The sequence below is a fragment of the Ips typographus genome, linkage group LG3, assembly GCF_016097725.1.
Source record: "Ips typographus isolate SLU linkage group LG3, UJ_Ityp_2.0, whole genome shotgun sequence".
Taxonomy (NCBI): Eukaryota; Metazoa; Arthropoda; class Insecta; order Coleoptera; family Curculionidae; genus Ips; species Ips typographus.
The window spans coordinates 3375591-3396619 of NC_138424.1; the positions used below are offsets into that span (position 1 = coordinate 3375591).

The 21029-nt window shown below is 33.8% G+C and overlaps 1 protein-coding gene across 2 annotated transcripts in view; it reads right to left on the reverse strand.

Moving 5' to 3' along the window:
- Positions 1-20517, reverse strand: part of LOC145726156 (limbic system-associated membrane protein-like) — a 64913-nt gene extending 44396 nt beyond the window's left edge. For both annotated transcript variants that reach the window (XM_081975122.1, XM_081975121.1), the window contains exons 1-2: positions 20362-20517; positions 15924-16106 (exon numbers count right to left, since the gene is read on the reverse strand). In XM_081975122.1, the coding sequence (XP_081831248.1) occupies positions 15924-15969 (46 nt within the window). In that variant the 5' untranslated portion in view covers positions 15970-16106; positions 20362-20517. The remainder of the gene's footprint in view (positions 1-15923; positions 16107-20361) is intronic.
- Between the last annotated feature and the right edge of the window lie 512 nt (positions 20518-21029).

Consider the following 21029-nt stretch of genomic DNA (forward strand, 5'->3'; position numbering starts at 1 on the left):
GAGCCAGCCAATCGTTCATGCAAAAAGTCTGGGATTTAATTACTAATCTGCAAAAGTTACAAATGAAATCCGGGCTCTCACTGCTTTGAAAAAAGATTAAGCCGACCCCCATTTAGGGACAGCTATCGAGCATGGGATTTGGTTTTCATAGATTTTCAGTCGCTTTTTCTCGATGTTTTCAAACTCGACACAATTAAACTAAGTACTCCCTGAATCTCCGGAAAAAAACGTTTACATATCGCAAATTATTATCGTGAAAGGCAAATTTTCCATAAAAGCGAATTTCCTGCAGACGAGCTCGTCAAGCTCGAGTTGTAAGACGGATGAAATGTTTTCTCTAATTAAAATTATTTAGTTTGCAACGTTGAAATCTTTGAGACGTTTAGTGTCAAAGCGAATCGCTTCTAGTGCATTTCCAACTTGAGGATTATCTGGTTTAAACGTGAAGGACGGTTTAAGTTTCTCCGTTACGTTTTGTCTTTATAAAGCAATTTTAGGTTGGATGCTGAATCATGACTAAAATGCCTTTATAAAACATAGTTTTCTTAAATTTAGAGATTTTTTTCCACCTAAATAATTTATTTAACTAAACTCAATTGGTTCTATCAAAATTACTGGTCTAATGCATGTGGAAACTAATAATCTGAAAACAATAACCAATTGTCTGACAAAATAACAATTACTGTATAAAACCGAATTGTTCTACTCGATCAATTTTTCTGATTCACGCCTCATCGAATTCTTTTGTCGATAAATAAAGAGGACATGACACATGGGTAAAGAACATCTATTTCCAGTTAGGTACGTTGTTTCTGAAAAAGCCCTTGTCAGCTCTATTTCGAAAGAAACAATTACTCTAAGCACTTCCCCTTCAAAGGATTTTAATTGTCTTCGTTTTTCGTGTGAACCATATATGAGTGCAATAAGATCCACTCTTTGTCATTCTTGGAATAGTTTTAAAAAAAATATATTAAGGAGACCTAGAAAAAGCTGCTGGCGGCATTTATATCTATCAAGCGAGTCTTTAGTCTTCATTTCTTAGATCCCAGTAGATTTGTATCCAAACGAATTGCCTGGAAGTTGAGTATGTTGAGCCAAATTTTTGTTATAATTAACTAATCAAATGCTGTGGCGTGTAACATCAATATGCACAATCAGCCACTAATTACATTACGAAATCAATTCAGCTCGGAAACAATATAATAGAGATGTTTCAGCCAAAGTTAGGGAAATTATGAAATTGTTCGTCCTAATTAAGACAATCGGAAACCGTCGACCGAAATTGTTAAGAAAGTTTCAGTGGGCAAAATGAAAAGTTTCACGAAGGGAATGCTCTGGTTCTTCGTTAGGAGTTATTAAATAGAAAACTTTCACTACGCTATTTTAATTTAGAGCAAGATTTTTGGCCGGTTTTACAACGCAAAAATGTGAAAAAGTTTTGCTTTTAATTAAGTTTACTTGTTACGTTCGCTCGGATTTGAAGCTAACGCGAGCTTAATGATTCCAGTGTTACTGTGTTACGGCTTCGAAACCGGAAAGTCTCAAACAGTCAGCATATCGAAATAGTTGAGTAACAAATTCCAAACTTTGTTATCCTTGACAGATATCCTGACGAGCTTGGGGACTTCCTGGAACGCTCATAGGAAATTAATCGATAGTTAGATGGGTCCTGTTCTATTATCTATTAATTTAGATATATTATGTATTTGATAGGGAATAAGGGAGGTAATCGGAGGATTAAATATGTATAAACTTACTCTTCAGTGGCCAGCTAGTTTGATTAGTTCAAGTACAATCATCAAAAATATATTTTTTTTGACAACTTGCGCAATTTTCGAATAGTATCAGCGGTAAGACGAAAAAACTATTACAAAACCAATGGTCTCGACAGGAATAGAAATAGCTTATTTTGTGTTAGTTTGGCAAAGTGGATATGACGTAATATATCAGTCAGAATGTCTAAGTAAGCCCGGTAATTTTTTTTGACCACCACATATTACAAAACACTGTGGTATCACGCGACTCTAGAACAGAATTGCATTGCGTGCGCTGAAAATTAAAAAATTGGGTCACGTGACCGTGAAAACCGTACCTGAAAGATATTTAAGAAATTATACCGATTATACAAGGTGACCAAAAATCACCACTGTGTTGTACAAGTTTAATAATACCGTTACACGGTCAAAGGTAAAGAGCAAATTTGATCTGAAATAGCTTAGAAACGGTACATTTTTGGTACACCACAAAGTGGAATTGACAAGCAGAATCGATTGATTCTAAAATATACAGAGTGTCCTAGTTAGAAACGGCTCATAAACAGTTCATCTTTTGTGAGGCACATAAGTCATAATGCAGCTTTGGGTAAGTGGAATCAACTGATCCTAAAATATACAAGGTGTTTTATTTAAAATGATGCAAAGTTGTAGCAATTCCACAAGATTAATATGAACAGGAGTAAACCATGTCAAAGCTTTAAAAAAATAGTGTTCAATTTATGATTCAACACGTGCGTAAAGAAAACGCTTATTTCCATAGATAAAGTATAGTATCGAAGCAATTACGCACTTACGTTTCATTAGTGCCCAAAAATGCTTCTTACAACACGTTTTATAATATACTAATACAAAGTAGATAAATTAGAAATTTGCACATTTGCTAGGGGTTTAATAATTGTAATGGGAGACATAATGTTAGGATAATTTACTCTTGGCAATCACTTCTATAACTCTAATATTGAGCAAGCCTTTGATTAAACAGTCCCAAAAGAAAAAGGAACACAATTCACTCGAGTTATTCAAATAGTTTGGGCAAAACTCGAAGTTAAACTTGAATAACTGATTTACACATTACCGCGTATTATAACTGGAATTCTCAACATTAAAATCATAGTTTAACCTCGTTTATAACCGACTTTACCACTCTATTGCAGCCTTTGGCACACTGAGTGAATGCCTTTTCGACTCAAATAATTTCAGGCCCGTATATGAATTTATGTACTGCTTCTTGACGTTGACTCGAAACTTCATGGCCGCTTAAAGTTTCCACCGAACTTTATATTAAATTCCGAGTTTACAAACTAATGGGTCAGTTCGGTGTTAACTTTTTAATATCAACCGTCGGACCGGACATGTGATTTGTTTCTTTGCCGCAATATCACGCGTCTAATGATGAAAAATTCACCGAGATTGACAGTTCTTGCTGCGAGCCCTAGAAACTGATAAAAGTTTCAGATTCTATAATTGAACGATAACGATATTTTCTTGCTTCGAATAATAAATGAGCCTCCCGAGAAAATACCTGTAACAACGATCATTACCTGAGGGAAATTAATTGGGGTTATTTTTCCTTGAGGCACATTTGAATATTTTTTCCGTGCTGTGCGCAAATTAGTTACGGGGTAATTTACTTTTGGATAGAGGATTAACTTGGATTGCTAATTTTTTTCCAGCGTTTGATGAGTTTTTCTCGTTTTTTTTCCAACGTTTCTACAGTATGAGTGAGTAGTTTTGTAATTAGTGTTGTTTTATTAGATCGAGAGAGGAAATTACGTGAGGTTTTACGGTTTACAGTCTGATACGTGTTAACTGCTCTATCTGAATTCATTGAGTTTATTTAAGCTTAAAATAAACTGATTTACTTTTGAGATTTATTTTTTTCTTCTATGACTGCTTTTTACTCACTAGTTTTGAATAGATAATAAGACCCATTACTCGTGAGTAAGGAGTCATTACTCACTATTACTCGTTGGTTCAGTCCATCCGCGGACACCATCAATATATAGCAAAAATCAAAGTAAAATGGAATGACGTAACAGTTAATAGAAACATGAAGCGTTTTGAATGTAAGATTTATGAATGTTTGCATTTTCATTTGTAGTCGTTTGCTTATGAGGTATGGCAACATATAAATGTAAATGTCATGTCAATTGCGGACTGACAGAGAAATGTCATTACTGTCATTGGGGGAGATAGATTTTGATTTTTACCACACTTATGTTTTACGAATTTTACTGTTTGATGCAATTTCAAGAATTATGATTAAATCCAAGTAAAATTAATTCATCACGTTATTATTTCGACCATCATAGACCCCCACACATTTGTCAAATTTAAGATATTTACCTTTCTGTGGCGACCAAATCCATAGTTATACTCCTAAATCTTGATTTTCTTTTCTATTACATTATTTCTTCTTATTTTGTTAGATGACATTTGACTGTCAGTACAGCTTTCTTTTGTCCTGTTTTAAACCTGGAAACTGTCAAATTTAATCCCATAGAACTACAAAACATACTTGAAAAGTAACGAAATCAGTTTCTGACTTAATAAAGTATATTTTTAAATACTGTAAAACCATAACACAGTCTTAAAATCCAGTGAAATCAATATAAGTAGTACCAAAGATATTTTATAGCTTTATGAGTGGAATTCTGACAGTTATGACATTTGGCCGTCAGTTACAGTTCTGTCCTAAACCTGAAAACTGTCAAATTCAAACCCATAGAAGTACAAAACAACGAAACATACTTGAAAAATAACGAAATCAGTTTCTGACTTAATAAAGTATATTTTTAAATACTGTAAAACCATAACAAATTCTTAAAATCCAGTGAAATCAATATAAGTAGTACCAAAGATATTTTATAGCTTTATGAGTGGAACTTTGACAGTTATGACATTTGGCTGTCAGTTACAGTTCTGTCCTAAACCTGAAAACTGTCAAATTCAAACCCATAGAAGTACAAAACAACGAAACATACTTGAAAAATAACGAAATCAGTTTCTGACTTAATAAAGTATATTTTTAAATACTGTAAAACCATAACAAATTCTTAAAATCCAGTGAAATCAATATAAGTAGTACCAAAGATATTTTATAGCTTTATGAGTGGAACTTTGACAGTTATGACATTTGGCCGTCAGTTACAGTTCTGTCCTAAATCTGAAAACTGTCAAATTCAATCCCATAGAAGTACAAAACAACGAAACATACTTGAAAAGTAACGAAATCAGTTTCTGACTTAATAAAGTATATTTTTAAATACTGTAAAACCATAACAAATTCTTAAAATCCAGTGAAATCAATATAAGTAGTACCAAAGATATTTTATAGCTTTATGAGTGGAACTTTGACAGTTATGACATTTGGCTATTAGTTACAGTTCTGTCCTAAACCTGGAAACTGTCAAATTCAATCCCATAGAAGAACAAAACAACGAAACATACTTGAAAAGTAACGAAATCAGTTTCTGACTTAATAAAGTATATTTTTAAATACTGTAAAACCATACTAAATTCTTAAAATCCAGTGAAATCAATATAAGTAGTACCAAAGATATTTTATAGCTTTATGAGTGGAACTTTGACAGTTATGACATTTGGCTGTCAGTTACAGTTCTGTCCTAAACCTGAAAACTGTCAAATTCAATCCCATAGAAGTACAAAACATCGAAACATACTTGAAAAATAACGAAATCAGTTTCTGACTTAAAGTATATTTTTAAATACTGTAAAACCATAACACAGTCTTAAAATCCAGTGAAATCAATGTAAGTAGTACCAAAGATATTTTATAGCTTTATGAGTGGAATTTTGACAGTTATGACATTTGGCTGTCAGTTACAGTTCTGTCCTAAACCTGAAAACTGTCAAATTCAATGCCATAGAAGTACAAAACAACGAAACATACTTGAAAAGTAACGAAATCAGTTTCTGACTTAATAAAGTATATTTTTAAATACTGTAAAACCATAACACAGTCTTAAAATCCAGTGAAATCAATATAAGTAGTACCAAAGATATTTTATAGCGTTATGAGTGGAATTTTGACAGTTATGACATTTGGCCGTCAGTTACAGTTCTGTCCTAAACCTGAAAACTGTCAAATTCAATCCCATAGAAGTACAAAACAACGAAACATACTTGAAAAATAACGAAATCAGTTTCTGACTTAATAAAGTATATTTTTAAATACTGTAAAACCATAACACAGTCTTAAAATCCAGTGAAATCAATATAAGTAGTACCAAAGATATTTTATAGCGTTATGAGTGGAATTTTGACAGTTATGACATTTGGCCGTCAGTTACAGTTCTGTCCTAAACCTGAAAACTGTCAAATTCAATCCCATAGAAGAACAAAACAACGAAACATACTTGAAAAGTAACGAAATCAGTTGAATGGATTTCATACTTTCGTCAGTGCATTTTTGCTTTTTGTAACATTTGCTAGTCTGTTTCTGACTTAATTTAAGTCTATTTTTAAATACGTCAACCGTCAGAATCCTCTTCATAAAGCTGTAAAACCACAAAACATTCTTAAAATCCAGTAAAGACAATACCAAACGTGTTTTATAGCTTTATGACTAGAATTTTGAAAGTTATGAGTCCTAAACCTGTAGTAAGTGTCAAACATCTCTGTGAGTAATAGCTATTATTACATGCTCGTTGAATAATATACTATTTGTAGGTTTTCTCAAGAGCAATAAAATGCTTTATCCAAAATACGAGAAAATGTTTCAAACTTATTTGGTGTTCAGTGTGTTAGTTTTACCCTTAGAAATACTCGACACAGCCACTGGCGATATTATTAATTTAAGTTTTAAGTGTTTCAAAACTTAATTAGAAACCGTTTTGAAAAGTTTTGCAGCTGCAAAACTATAAATTTTACCCCGATTCAATCCGATCGAAACGCTTTAACTATCGCCGGAAAATTGCACCCCATTTCGATAAATTCAATAGCAGAAAAATTATGCCGTTATAGATTAAATTATTTTTTTTTCTTTTTGGGGAGATTTATTTTACATGGGTTCTAATTTACCCCGCAGCTATTTGAAAATAAATTTGTTTTTAACCCAATTATTAATGAACGTATGGAATACGTTACGCACACCCTCACGGGAGTTAATTTCCTTTAAAATCTAAATCGATCAAGCAGTCCCGCAAATCTCCAAAGATCTATCTTCGGGCACAAAATCAATTTGTTGGGACGCTTAAGTGATGCGGAGTTGGAAAGTCTGGATTAGAAATTATTGAAGCAAAAGCCCTTCTAAATTATTAACCCGTTTCGATAAAAGTTCGCGAAGTAAATTTCCTGTTCGGATGGTCCTCGAATTTATTGCTCAATATTTCCTCTTTTGCCGAATAAGTTTCGGACTCGTTCTAGTCCCTAACAGTTTCTAATTTGAGTTATGACACACACAACAAATTGAGTTTGTTTGTATTTCAGCCCCTTGATGCTTCAAACTCACATTGACTGAGTTGGTAAAAAAACTTTTCATATGTATTTATGCATCACAAAACTTTTGTGTCATAAAAGAAAACCAATACCCATCAAGCAACTCGTTTTAATACAAGTTTGCAGCTTGTTATAAGTCCAACCAACATGCAAGAAAAATCCTCTACTTTTTGGAATGCGGTTTCTGGAAACTTTTGAGTGCCTATGCAAGTTTTTCCCGTCTTGCAATTCAAGTTCTAGTCTCAAGTTTATCGAAATTGAGTGAACTCTACACTAAAACCAAAAATAATCCAGTGTTGGTTGAGAAGAACGGTGTATCGTACGGACACAAATTATGAAAAACGATTAAAGGTCGGGCAATATCGATAACACTAAAAAAAAACGACGCTTCTTTTTTCAGTTTATAGGGCTATTAACCACCTTTGCCCTTTGTGTCTGCAAATGTGAAACCCTGTGCTTTTGTTGAGGTAAATATTACCATAATCGTAATAATAGTTTACAGGCGTCCTTATACAAGAGTATACTGTTTCATTTCTGTTATTTGGTGATTCAGAATGCTTTTACACTTTGTAAGAGAATGTATTATTTCGTTTAACGATGAATGAAAATGTGAGTAATATAATACTTAAACAAGGAGTAATAATGGTGGATATTTCTGTATGTTAACTCAATTTTGATGTTTAGTTGTTAAAACTTATTTTTAGAAGTAAGAAACACTTCTTTAGGTAAATTGAGATAGTTCTGTTCATTTTACAAATAATTTTAAAAAAATACAGATTACAATTACAACTTTGGAATAACCTCATTTATATTGCAATTCTCTTCGATTCGTTGATTAGTATGCTAAGCTTCGCTAAAGTTTCTCAACATTTAAATAACTTTGAAAGTTGAAAATTCCAAACTGTAACTTTTTACCCTTCACCGAAGATATAAAGTGAAAAAAACCCTCCATATCAAAACAACGTCTAGAAAGTTGGGGGTTTCCAAGTAAAATAAATCCAAACGGAAACGAGTGGGTGTCATTTCCCAGTGCGTTTTTAGCATCGCTTCTCAACTCTCAGACGGAAGTTTGCCCTTTCGACAATCTCCTCCTATTAAGTCTTTCGAACTTTTGCATTCGTATTACGTTTTCTGGAGAGATGTTTCGGGTGCCCCGATGCTAAAAGCTCCGGACTGGAACAAAAGCTTAACGTTAAAAAATTGGTAAAACTTTTCACGATTCATTTTGTCCGGAGAATCTCGAGATTTATGGATTTTTTGCAGAAGCTAATCCTCTCACTCCCCGGCGGGTTCATAAGGATCTTTGTGTTGTAACAAAATGAGGCCGAGCTTTTGAAGCGAAAAGCGTAACGTTAGGTGGTATTAATAAAGAAGGAACACCAACTCTAATATAAAGGAGATATCAATTACGCGAGAGCCTTGTCAAAGTTGTAAGTACGAGCGAGCAATTTTGCATATAAACTTTAATGCGGTCTCGTTATTTCAGAGGTAATGGGGTTTTCGTGCTTTGACTATGTTCACCTTATAATGAAATCGATCCCCTTAAAAACCACCACAATGGTTATTCCCTTATAATTCATTACTTCAATAACGTATTATGCAATTAAGGGTTTGTAAACAATAACTGTGTTTCCAGACATATTTTTGTATTTCACAAAGACATTATACACCACGCACTCTTTTATGGTAATTCTTTGGGAAAAACATAGAAAAACACTTTATTTCATTGTACGTACATTTAGACAGCTTGTGGCAACTTTATTTTTGCAGATACAACAAAAATTATTAATAAAAAAGTTATAGGGCCTAAATTACCAGAAAATATTAATGATTAAAACAATAGGCCATGACTACAATGAAATAAAGATAAATTTCTTAAGGAACACCCTGTATTTTTTCTGATTAGATGATTCCAAAAATTGTAATTTAATTTTTTTTTTAAATCACAGGTGGGTGTCATTTTTGGTGTCATGAATCAATGTCAGTGTGCAGAGAAGATTTGACGTCACGATGACGTAATTTGGCAAAACCATAATTTAGCCAATTTTTCAAATTATGTCATTGTGACGTCAAAAAAGCTCTGCTCGCTTCATAGAGCGTGAAAACCAATGCTATGATACTTTAAACAAAACCATATATTGACCAATTGTCAAATTACGTCATCGTGACGTTCGGTCCCTTAATGACGGAAAATGCCACCTTGAAAAGTCTGTATATTACATTTAAACAGCTGGAAAACCTAAAATTGTAAAGGCACGTAACGTGATCGTGACAATTTAAATTTGCACACACTGTAAAGTTAAGTAGAAACTTGTCAACAGTCATGTGACCCGGAGATATCATCTTTACCCTTAAAAAGTCTGTAAATTACATTTAAACAGTTGGACAAGAATTGCAACAGCAAGTCACGTGATCGTGGTAATTTAAATTTGCAGCTGGAAATACCGTAAAGTTAAAATGACACCTGTCAACAACAGTCACGTGACCCGGAAAATGTCGTCTTTAATCTTGAAATCATTCAAATCCATGGCAATAATTCGAAAATGGCTAAACCAAATGTCAACTGGTTATTTTTGGAATCAGAAGAAATCAGAAAATATACAAGTTGTTCTACTTTCAATTTTTTTAACTTTGCCGTGGTCTATTTACTCGTTTAGACTTTTTGGTGATTTAGGATTAGCCTTATAACTTTTGTATTAACAGTTTTTATCTGCAAAATTAATCACAAGCTGCCTAAATATACGAACCAATCCTATACATTAACATTAAAGGCACAAAAAAATAACAAATAATGTTATAAATGTCAACAAACCAGTATCGAGTTTTGGCGGTAACAAAATGTGTATCATACTTGACAAAATTGTGAAAACACTCAACATGCTATTCCAGCTTATTAAAATATACGAATTAAACTAAAATTTAAATACCAAATAAAACGAAACGAAGGAAAAGATAATAAAAGTAGGTTTGAAAAGTTACGTTGTTTACTTGACCTAAATGCACCTAACCTCGAAACTAAGTGAGTTATAAAAATACAGGGGACGTTTGAAATTCTGAAACCGTTCAAGCTAAGTTATTTATGCATAATTACACTGCACAATAAGCTCCGTTCCGCTGGTTGAAAACACACACGGGCACTTCCCAGCATATAAGCACAAGGGAGCATTAAAACAGGCTAGAAAACACAGAGAATGCAATCTGCAACGTCGGAATAAAACCGAGGTATTTCATTGTAGACGCTAAACGGCGCCTTCTTATCGCAAAAATATGCTCTAAATCGCGAATTCCTGGTTAGCTTCATTATAAATTTGACACCCCGGAAGTTTGATTTATAAGGGTGGGTCGGGCCAGATTTAGAAAGAATCTGGGAATATGACGCTGTTTAGATTAAATCGCAATCCGGAGTGATTTATTCCTTGCCAACTTTTCTCGTCGCTTTTGTATTTATCCGAGTGGACATTTTTGAAGAAACAGTCCTTCAAAAAGTGTCTCCAAAAACATCACAACATCAAAACCATCGATCATCCTTAATGGCATAAATTACAAAACTCGCGTCCCTTATCTGTCGAAAGCTTTTTCTCGTCATCGCTAAAGGTATGTGGAACGAGGGGAGTCTTTGTTAAGTCCCGGTATTGGCTATTGTCTCTCGAACTTCTAATCAACCAACAAAAAAAAACCACCGAGTCATAAATCACTTTATCAGAATCATAAAATCCGAAAGCTTATTTCGGCAAGACATAATTTAAAGCGAGTACTATATCTTCGACGTTCAAAGTTTTAAGCGAAAAATATACCTTGGGGAGGAATTATAATACAAACCTCCTCCTCCTAAGTCTGGAAGGGATTTTCGCGTTTTACGCGTTCAGAAAAGTTGAAAGTAACGTTGGAAGTTAACTAACTGTGACATAGTGGTAGTTTTTTTTTAGTTCAAACATTGAGAAATTGCTGCCACTACTCTCTGAGTATAAATTTGATAGATAAAATGCATTCCATTGGTTTTTTAGTGTTGATTTCTATTTCAACGGAAAAAAAATTTATTTTGGTAACTGAAATGAAAACTTTGTCAGGCACTTCTCTTTGGTGATTTTTTGTCATTTCTGGGACGTTGACTGTGCTACCAACTTGTATAGATTTACAGGGTAGACCAAACAGATGATGGATGCAAGGTCGACTTCTTCTGAAAAAACACCGACTTAGTATCTTGTATGAAAATAAATAAAATTTGACTCACACTCTACACAGAAATTTCAAAGTTTACTGTCAGAATAATGTGCAGTAAAATATATACAACGCATAAGAACTTTCTTCGATTTTCTCTAACTAATTTGCATTTTTTATCTCGTTATTTATTATTAAAATTTGAATGATTTTTGTTCGACAAACAAAAAAAAGCTGGATTCGTGCTTGGTTAGTTTCCTCCAAATTAACATGTTATAATTAAAAACTTTAACTAAACGTAAAAGTCACGCGACACACTCATTTTTGTAAACGTGAGTATTTTATAAATAACTACACAATCTATCAAAATTGCTTTTTTTATATTTATGTAAGTATGTTACTAATTGAAATATTTAGTTGCTTTAATGTTATATCAGCAAAAGTAACAAAGAAGTGCTGCAAAATGTGAAACTAAAAAGAGACTACTGTGAAAAAGCAGGCAAAAAGAAAACATAACAACTTAAACAAAGAAAAAAAAGGTTAAGCACTAAGTCAAGTTTTTGTTTCAAAGTCAGTTAAGGTGAGATGTGAAAATTAAACCACGTTATCCTAATTTGACGATTTCCAAAATTATTGCCATAAAATCCAGATGAAGCATCACTGGATGAAACGTAAATTTGGCATTCACATTTCAGCTTGAGACAGGCATTAACGTAAACTGTAGAAATCCGGATTAATTGGTAATTAGATGTTCTGAAATTTGCTGAATTTATGTTGAACGTCGTTTGGCTTAACGTCTGCCGCTTGTAAAGTCTTCTCTGGCATTTTCGGCTGATTATTGCCGTGTTCATTTCGGTGACAACAAAAGGTTATGTTTCTAATCAATAACCATCATCAAACCATTATGCCGTTGCTGCTAATGATATCGGAAAGTGGCGGCGAATAATGCGGCAAATCTACTTTAAAAATTCATCATTACAGGAAGCCCGATGTGATTACTGTCGCCGGCCTTTGTTGGCTTATTCATAACTTTTCGATTACTTTGCCACTCGTATACTACCTATAAACGTAAAACTTGCCCTGCTCAAGTTCGACTAAAGGGCAAAAAAAAACCGAACAAATGGATTGACATTTAAAGTTCGAGAAGCGTAATTTCGTTTTATGTCGCTTGCTCATCCTGTTTCTTTTATGCAGCGCTGTTTGTGTTACCGGAGTTGAAATAAGGTCGCTGTGTTGTTACAAACACGATAATGATGGAAACGAAAATCAATTTTGTATACAAATTTCAAAAAAATCTTGTCACGACTTGGAAGTTTAATATTTATCATTCAGGCAGCTGTGGGTGGTTCATTTGCCAGATTCGCGTGATAAAGCCCATTTCCTTAGCTGGCAAAGGGCCGTAACTACGCGGTATGCGTTACAAATGCTTTTCATGTCGAAAGGAAAAACGAATTTGTCGCATGGCGATTTTCGAATTCGATTACGTTCGGAACATTTGTTTTATGTGGTTTAGATAAGGTGATTGATTTTTGTTTCGGGCGTATACCCTATCAATCTGGTCGACAACCTTCAACCATGTAGTCCAACCAAGTCGTTGAAATTGATTTACATTTTATAGGATATAACATTAAAGATCAAGATTATGTTAAAGACTAAAGCACTTTGAAATCCAACCAAAGATAACAATTTTAGTGTGTTCCAAAAAAATGATACTAGAATAACTTGATTTAAGCTTATCTAGCCTATTAGATGGTCACATTTGCTAAGGTTAAGAAGCCAGAGATATTTATAATGCAGTTTCTGACGTTTTCCAAATTTTCCGGAAAACGACACAGCCAAAAGACTTTTATACCGAGATTTCAAGACATATACTAGAAAGTGTCTAAATCAAAGTAGTTTTCATTAAAGAACCGATTAATCGTACAACTTCAGAAAAAAAAAACTTTCATAGTGAAAACGGCTACTGACGGTTCATTCAACTGTTTTCGAGATATTGGGTTAAAGAGTGTATTTATATTTTGGACTGCCAAAGCTTTGATTAAAAAAATTCAAAAATATACTATGTAAAGAGTGTTCTATTTAAAAGAAGCAAGTTGCGACATTCCGTCCCTAAGGAATGGAAAATGGCTCTCATCTCCTCCATTCACAAAAAAGGAAATAAACTGGACTGCAATAACTATCGGGGCATCTCGGTTACAAGCACATTGAGCAGACTATATGGTAGAATTCTACGTGATCTCATTGAAGAGGATTATAAAGGAAAAGAAGAGGAAGAACAATGCGGTTTCAGAGCAGGAAGATCATGTACAGACAACGTGTTTACTCTAAAACAAGTTATAGAGAAGAGAAGTGCTAGAAACTTGGAAACGCACCTATCATTTGTTGACCTACAAAAAGCCTACGATACAGTCCCAGTATCAAAACTATGGAGGGTCTTAGAGCAATCCAACATTAATCACACCTACGTAACAGCCCTTAAAGAACTATATAGGGAATCAAAATCAAGAATTAGGGTAGGCAAATGTGTCACTGAAGAGCTTATGGTGAATAAAGGATTGCGTCAAGGATGCTGTGTCTCTCCCACTCTTTTTAAAATATACATAGCGATGGCACTAAAAAACTGGAAAAGAAAGGTCCAGGGAATGGGAATAGAAATTGATGATGGTTGCTTGTTTACCCTACAGTTCGCAGACGACCAAGTCATAGTAGCCAATGATAAAGAGGATGTGCAGTACATGATGCGAAAGCTAATAAAGGAATACAGAGAATGGGGCTTAACAGTCAACATAGCCAAGACAAAGTATCTATGTGTGGGAACTCAGGACGGAAATTTGGAACTGGACAATGGCCAAGAAATCCTTCAGTGTCAGGAATATGAATATCTGGGCATTACATTCGACAACACAGGAACAGATGTAAAAGAAATCGGAAAGCGAATAGTCAAAGCCAAAAAAGTAATCGGAGCTCTGAATGGAATCCTATGGAGCAAAGAAATAACCAAAAAGCGGAAATTTAATATCTATGAGGCAATGGTAAAAAGCACCCTCCTATATGGATCAGAAACCTGGAGAATTTCAGATAGACACAAGAAAAGAGTTGAGGCAGTTGAAATGGATGCAATTAGGAGATCGATGCGCATTTCACGAAGAGAAAGAATAAGAAACGACATCATAAAACAACGGATGGGAATAGAAGACGCAATAACACAGGATATTGAAAACAAGCAACTTACGTGGTACGGACACGTGGAAAGAATGTCAAATACCCGATGGCCTAAAAGAGTACTTCATTGGCAACCAACAGGCAGAAGAAAACGAGGAAGACCAAAACAGGAGTGGCAGAAAACCATGCATAAATGCATGAGTGAGAGAAATCTAACACCTGAAGATTGTGAAGACCGAAGAGGCTGGAAATTAGGTGTCGGACAACGTCGAAAGACGTTCTAAACCGGCCTATATATATATAAGTTGCTACTTCCGGTATAACTGAAAAAGATACTATCTTCAAAATATTATCTAGGGAAGAGACTTTCTTCAGACAACCTGCATCATTTTTACTACTCAATGCCCTGCAAAATTATCTCATAAACTAATAACTCATTGAACGCATTTACAAGACGTAATACAATTCTAAGATACTGCTTTTCTACTCCCTTAAAGCTCCGGCTTAAACACTACGTACTGCCATTCTTTCCTATTAAACGTAACTGAGGGTGGAAATGGTGATAAAAAGAAAATTACAAGGATAGGAAAAAATTGCTTACAATTATGGGACCCAAGCAGGACCGTTATGTTTATGACTATACTTTCCTACGATGTTTATGTTGTTTTGTCGATAAGTGTCATTTTTGTTTTGTTTCTACAGTAGGCATGATGAATAAATTAAATGCTTTTTTCTCTTAATTATTTTATAATCCGTCTTCTTTCTGTTCACCATGTAAGTTTTGATATGCGTGCTCAAGTAACTTTGTGAAAAAAATTTGCCAGAAATATCCCGGTATTTTTAGACTTGATAATAAATTACTCCAGAGACGTTGCAAATCCTAAACATTAATGAGGCCTAAACACGAGTCCCTACAACTTACAAAGCTCTGTTCCATTGCTAGAGATAAGCATAGTTACAAAATTACTTTAAAACTGGTTAACAAGAAAGTTAAAAAAGCTATCAAGCCCAAATAAAAAAAGGAAATCTTATATTTTCCCAACCACGTTCCCCCATTTAGATAGAGCCCAATAAATTAATTAACAAAATAGCTCCCACATAGGCCTTTCTCGAAAGTCGGGGTCTTAAAATTTAAAGCTCCGAGATAAAATTTACTGTTATGATCTTATTAAAAAACTTTTTCGCCGTCGTGTTAATTAGATTGTCTCCAGCTTTTTGAGCTCTCGCTCTCTCGTAAATTTAACGAGAATATTGTCGCCCCCATAAAAATTACTCCAAATTGTTGCACCTTAAATCTTTGAGTAGAAAAACGGTGGGAGCTTTTAATAATAATTATTATTGTAACACCTAAAAAGGGTTGACACCTACCTTTTAATAAAGAAGTGCCAATCAATATCGACAACAGAAACTTCATCTTGAACCAACAACTTTCAGTTTGTCTGCTAATTGGTGTTGATTTTCCGGATGGCGTGCCGAAGTCAATTAGGGGACATCACGAGCACCCACTAACACACGTACCAGTCTTTAATTATCCCTGCTCGAACTGAACACCTGGAAAAAATACACTTGTTGAGCTCGAAATGTTTGTTTTAGTTTTAACGATTCGAGAAAATGTTATTTGAACTGATGGAATAGGATAATCCAGAATCAAGTTTTATTCATTAAGAAGGCGATAAGGAATAGCTAGGTTCAGAGTAACAAAGCAATTTGCCTTTACTTAGTGGAAATTTAAAAAAAGTTAATAAAACAAAAAATTCTAATACATTTTTTCATGTTTCTTTCTGGCGCAAGTAAACAACTTAATTGGATCCTTACGTACACAATAATCCCTAATTCAAAGAAAAAACATAATACAATTTTTAATTAGGTCTTCAATTGTGTTTACTCTGAGTTCATTAAACTTCAATCGTAACTAATCAACAAATTTCTACGCAACACGTAGCACTACTCGCAAAACGAAAAATTCAACCGCCCCCTTTTCCCACCGTTCACCCACTTCATGAAAGTTGGAAACTCCGGGACTTTGCGGTTTCATTAACTGGGTAAACTCAAACAACTAACAGGGAGGAAAAACTAATTCGCCACTTGGCAATTTTAATTCGCTTTTGAATGCCTCAAGTGTTCTTCGATTGGTTTTTCATCAATACCTATAAAGTTTCATTTTTTTTTAATATCGACTTACTCTAGAAAGTTTGAAAACCTTTTGTGGTTACCGTTAGACATTTCATTAGAGAGGGACGAGTCCTCCTCACCCCAAAAAACAAAAACAATTACAAAGAGGGACTGAAGCGATTGCGGCAAGTTGATAGCCGGAAAAAACATTTTTCATTTGGCTTTAATTACCTGGAAAGAGTGGAGCGGTTTCTGGATTTAATCAAGGAAGAAGGGTTAAGTGTGAAGGGCGAGGATCTGGAAATATGAATTTTAGTAGAGGAATAAAATGAATTTATTGCTTTGCCAAATTATTTTGTGGCTTTCAGTGTAGGGGGTGTCCTGATTTAGAGAGTTTTTTGCCAGGAAAACTAGTACAGAGAAAAGATTATTGACAGTTTTTCGATATATTTCAGTCCACAGCACTAGAGGGCATTTTTCAAATTTTGATCAGTTTGGAAATCAAAATTTGTCGTAACTGTTCGAGGGGTAGATAGCCGTGTACACACTCGAGGTAATTCAAAGTATTATGAGGAACTTTGCCAATATTACCAGCATTTTGAGGTATTATAAGGTATTACGAGGCATTTCGTAGGATTTTGAGTTATTTACTGTATATTTCAAAATCTTTTGCGATATTTTAAGGAATACATTGTAGTAGACCAAGCAAAAGACAATACCTATAGTGTAGCAATATAACAAAATTGACCGCACATGTAATTATTATGGTAAAATCTTTGCTACATGATATTAAGTTGAAACAATATTCATTACAAATTATTATAATAATTTACCAATTTTTCAACATTTAAACTACATTTTTAAGGTCACGTGACTGTTTTTGACAAGTGTCAACTGGATTTTACAGTGTTGCAAGCTCTAAAATTGCATAATCAAAGTCACATGATGTGTCTCTTACAATTTCAGCTTTTACAACTGTCTAAGATAGTCTAAAATTTAATTTACCAAGTTTTTAAAGTTTCAACCACATTTTAACGGTCACGTGATTTATTTTCACAGATATCAACCGGCCTTTACAGTGTTGCAAGCTCAAAAATTGAATTATCCAAGTCACGTGACTTGTATTTTGCGATTTAAGTTTTTACAACTGTCTAAATTTTATTTATCAATTTTCCAAAGTTTAAACTGCGTTTTGCAAGTTACGTTACTGTTTTTGACAATGTCAACTGGTCTTTACAGTGTTGCAAGCTCAAAAGTTTAATTATCCAAGTCACGTGACGAGTATTTTGGGATTTAAGTTTTTACAACTGTCTAAATTTTATATATCAATTTTCCAAAGTTTAACTGCGTTTTGCAAGTCACGTTACTGTTTTTGACAATGTCAACTGGTCTTTACAGTGTTGCAAGCTCAAAAGTTTAATTATCCAAATCACGTGACGAGTATTTTGCGAATTAAGTTTTTACAACTGTCTAAATTTTATTTATCAATTTTCCAAAGTTTAAATTGCGTTTTGAAGCTCACATCACTCTTTTTGACAATGTCAATTGTTATTTACAGCTCAAAATTGAATTATCATAGTCACGTGACGTCGTTCTTACAATTTTACCACTGTCTAAATTTAAAATACTATATACCTATTTAATTTTTCAACTGTTTTTTTAAATGATAGGTGTTTTTATTTGACACGTGCTAACTTGGTTACTATGACCATTAGAAGATTCGTTTAAACGTCAAAATATAACCCGTAATTTCAGACAACCGTACAAAAAATATTTTTGTTTGTTAGAATTTGAAAAAACAGTTACCTGACTTTAGAAAATCAAGTTCAAGCTTTCGGCACAAGGTCAAATCCAAGTGTCAAAAATTTGGAAAAATCTTTATGTTGTCACCTAACCTAAAAATTGTCACGTGACTTTAACAAAAAATGAGTTTTAAACTTTTGGGTCTTCAAAATTTGGAAAAGCAATCAGGTAACCTGAGGAAGTCCTTTTTTTTATCATTAATTCTTATAACATTTCGTGTAAAAATTCGTTCAAATCGTGTAACTCAATTTGACTGTTTTAATTACCATAAAAATTGCCATTTCCTTCTGAAAGCTGATCCTGCATTAAACGAATGGAATTGTAAAAACATCCGAAAACGACAGATATACTGCCGCATGCCTTTGAACTCATTTCTCAACTGATCCTGGCGCTATTTTGTGTTCTTTAATTTAACCCAGATGTTCGAAACGTCACTTTCTAGACGTTGAATAAAGAGATTGGAATCTAACGTTTTGCGGCATCCCGTCTACATTTTTTTATTTAATTAAAAATATTTTAGGTTTACGTGGAATTAGTTGGATGCAAGCCCCTACAAAAATATTCAGCCACTTTGTCGCCCACAACCTAGTTTTCGGCATATTATTTAGGCTTATGAAAGCTTTTCTCTGCGGTCGTGATAAAAATAGTTACCGAGATTTTTTCAAAGCGCAATTTCCTCCGTGGTTGTTTTTTTTTTTGACCGTCCCCATTTTAAAACAATCGTTTATGTAGGCGGTTTAAATTTACCTCCACTTTAGGAAATAGCTTGTTGTAGCTTAGTTGTTTGAGTTTACCATCAATTTTTAATCTTTGTGAAGGTTAACTCAAATCTATAATTAAATTTAATATACTTTGCAATTATTGTAAATACTCCGAATTGAAATGTCAATTAGGAAATTGAAATATACGGTCAATGCACTAAATAAAGCTACTTACGAATTAATAAATTTCTATCAGGCTTTACATGCATGTTCGATCTGAATACGTTCAACAGGTAGACATCATCAAATATCATTAATTAACCGGAAATATGATGGATTAGTCCAAACTATTATATAATGACAATTGGTGGACATGAAAAATGAATTTTAATCCAAGTAGTTACAGAAACTATAAGCAGAGATCAATTCTTAGGTTTTGTGGCTTGAATAGAAATAAATGAAACACAAAATTACAGCACAAACTCATTAGTCGCGAATAAAAAATCTGTAACTATTCTGATTTAAATAATTCCAAAGCAAACCCAAGCAAATGTCTTCCCTACATCACAATTCCATTTTCATCGTCTAAATTTAGAAGGGACTTTAAAGGTCAAAAAATCTCATACAGCATCACATTTTAATTTTGGTGATTCTAAAAAAGATTCAAATTGTGTCATTTCAAAAAATTTCTAATATCTGTATGATATCTGTTTTATGCATATTTCATTATTATTGTTTAAATGTGAATTTATTTGTTTGACTTAGGTTAGATAAACATTTATTGCAAATAACGCCCTGAAACCAAGATGGACAAAAATGTCAAAATTGACAGCAAATGACAGGAGTTGATATTGACGTTTTAAGACCGTTTCGTCGAGAACATTAAGAAGTTCAAACTACACTAGTTTTAGTATTATTCATTAAAGCAGTTATAGGGTGATTCAATCTTAAAGTTAGGCGTTAAATTTTTGTTTTTTATATTTTTTAATAAAGCACAGAAGTAGCAAGTATTTACAAAATTTGTTCTAAATTTGGGATTTTCTCCAATCAACATTTAAAACAAGGAAACTCATTTTTGTTATTTACATTTTTTCATATTGCCAAAAATTAAAAACAGTATGAATTTGGGTAAATATCAAACAAAAATTGCATTTTGAATGATTAAAGTTTTGAATGTTACTAAAACTTACCTTTAAAATCCACTCTAGTCACAGTCACATAACATAGCGCACCATACAGTCACTCAAAAACTTTGGAAACAAATTTCGCGCGGTTCCCGAATCGACACTATACAGGGTCGGCACTCCGAATCGGACGAGAAACGCGGGTAAACTGCGACCGACACCGTAAAACGGACTTGGGTTTAAAGGGCGCAAGCTCCCTATCCTTTAACTAACTGTGGGATTCCTCCAGTTATAGAGGGATACCGAAGGCAGGAAGAAAAGAAACGTTGACAATAATTGGAATTCCTCTGTTAATTGGACGATTTAGATCCGGATGTGTGGGTCTGTGTCGGATGGCATTTTTGAGGTGACGTAGAATTATTTCCTAATGGAATAGGTTATTTTTGCGTATGAATGCATGTTAGCTCATTGCACTAAGTTGATCAGTTAAGTAACTTTACACAAATCAATTTTTGAAAGTTTGAAACTCTCATTACGGTTCCCTTTGTCTTTTGACCGAAATTGTCTCCAAAGATTTCCAACTCTTTCAAGTTTGCATTATTTACCCGAACCATTATTGTCACCAACTCTGTAACCAAGTTTCGGTAACTTTTGGCAGGTGACTAATAAATTATAACTCGAAACTATTTCGCTCCACTAACGCGGACCTTTAACAAGTTAATGTCGAGTCCGAA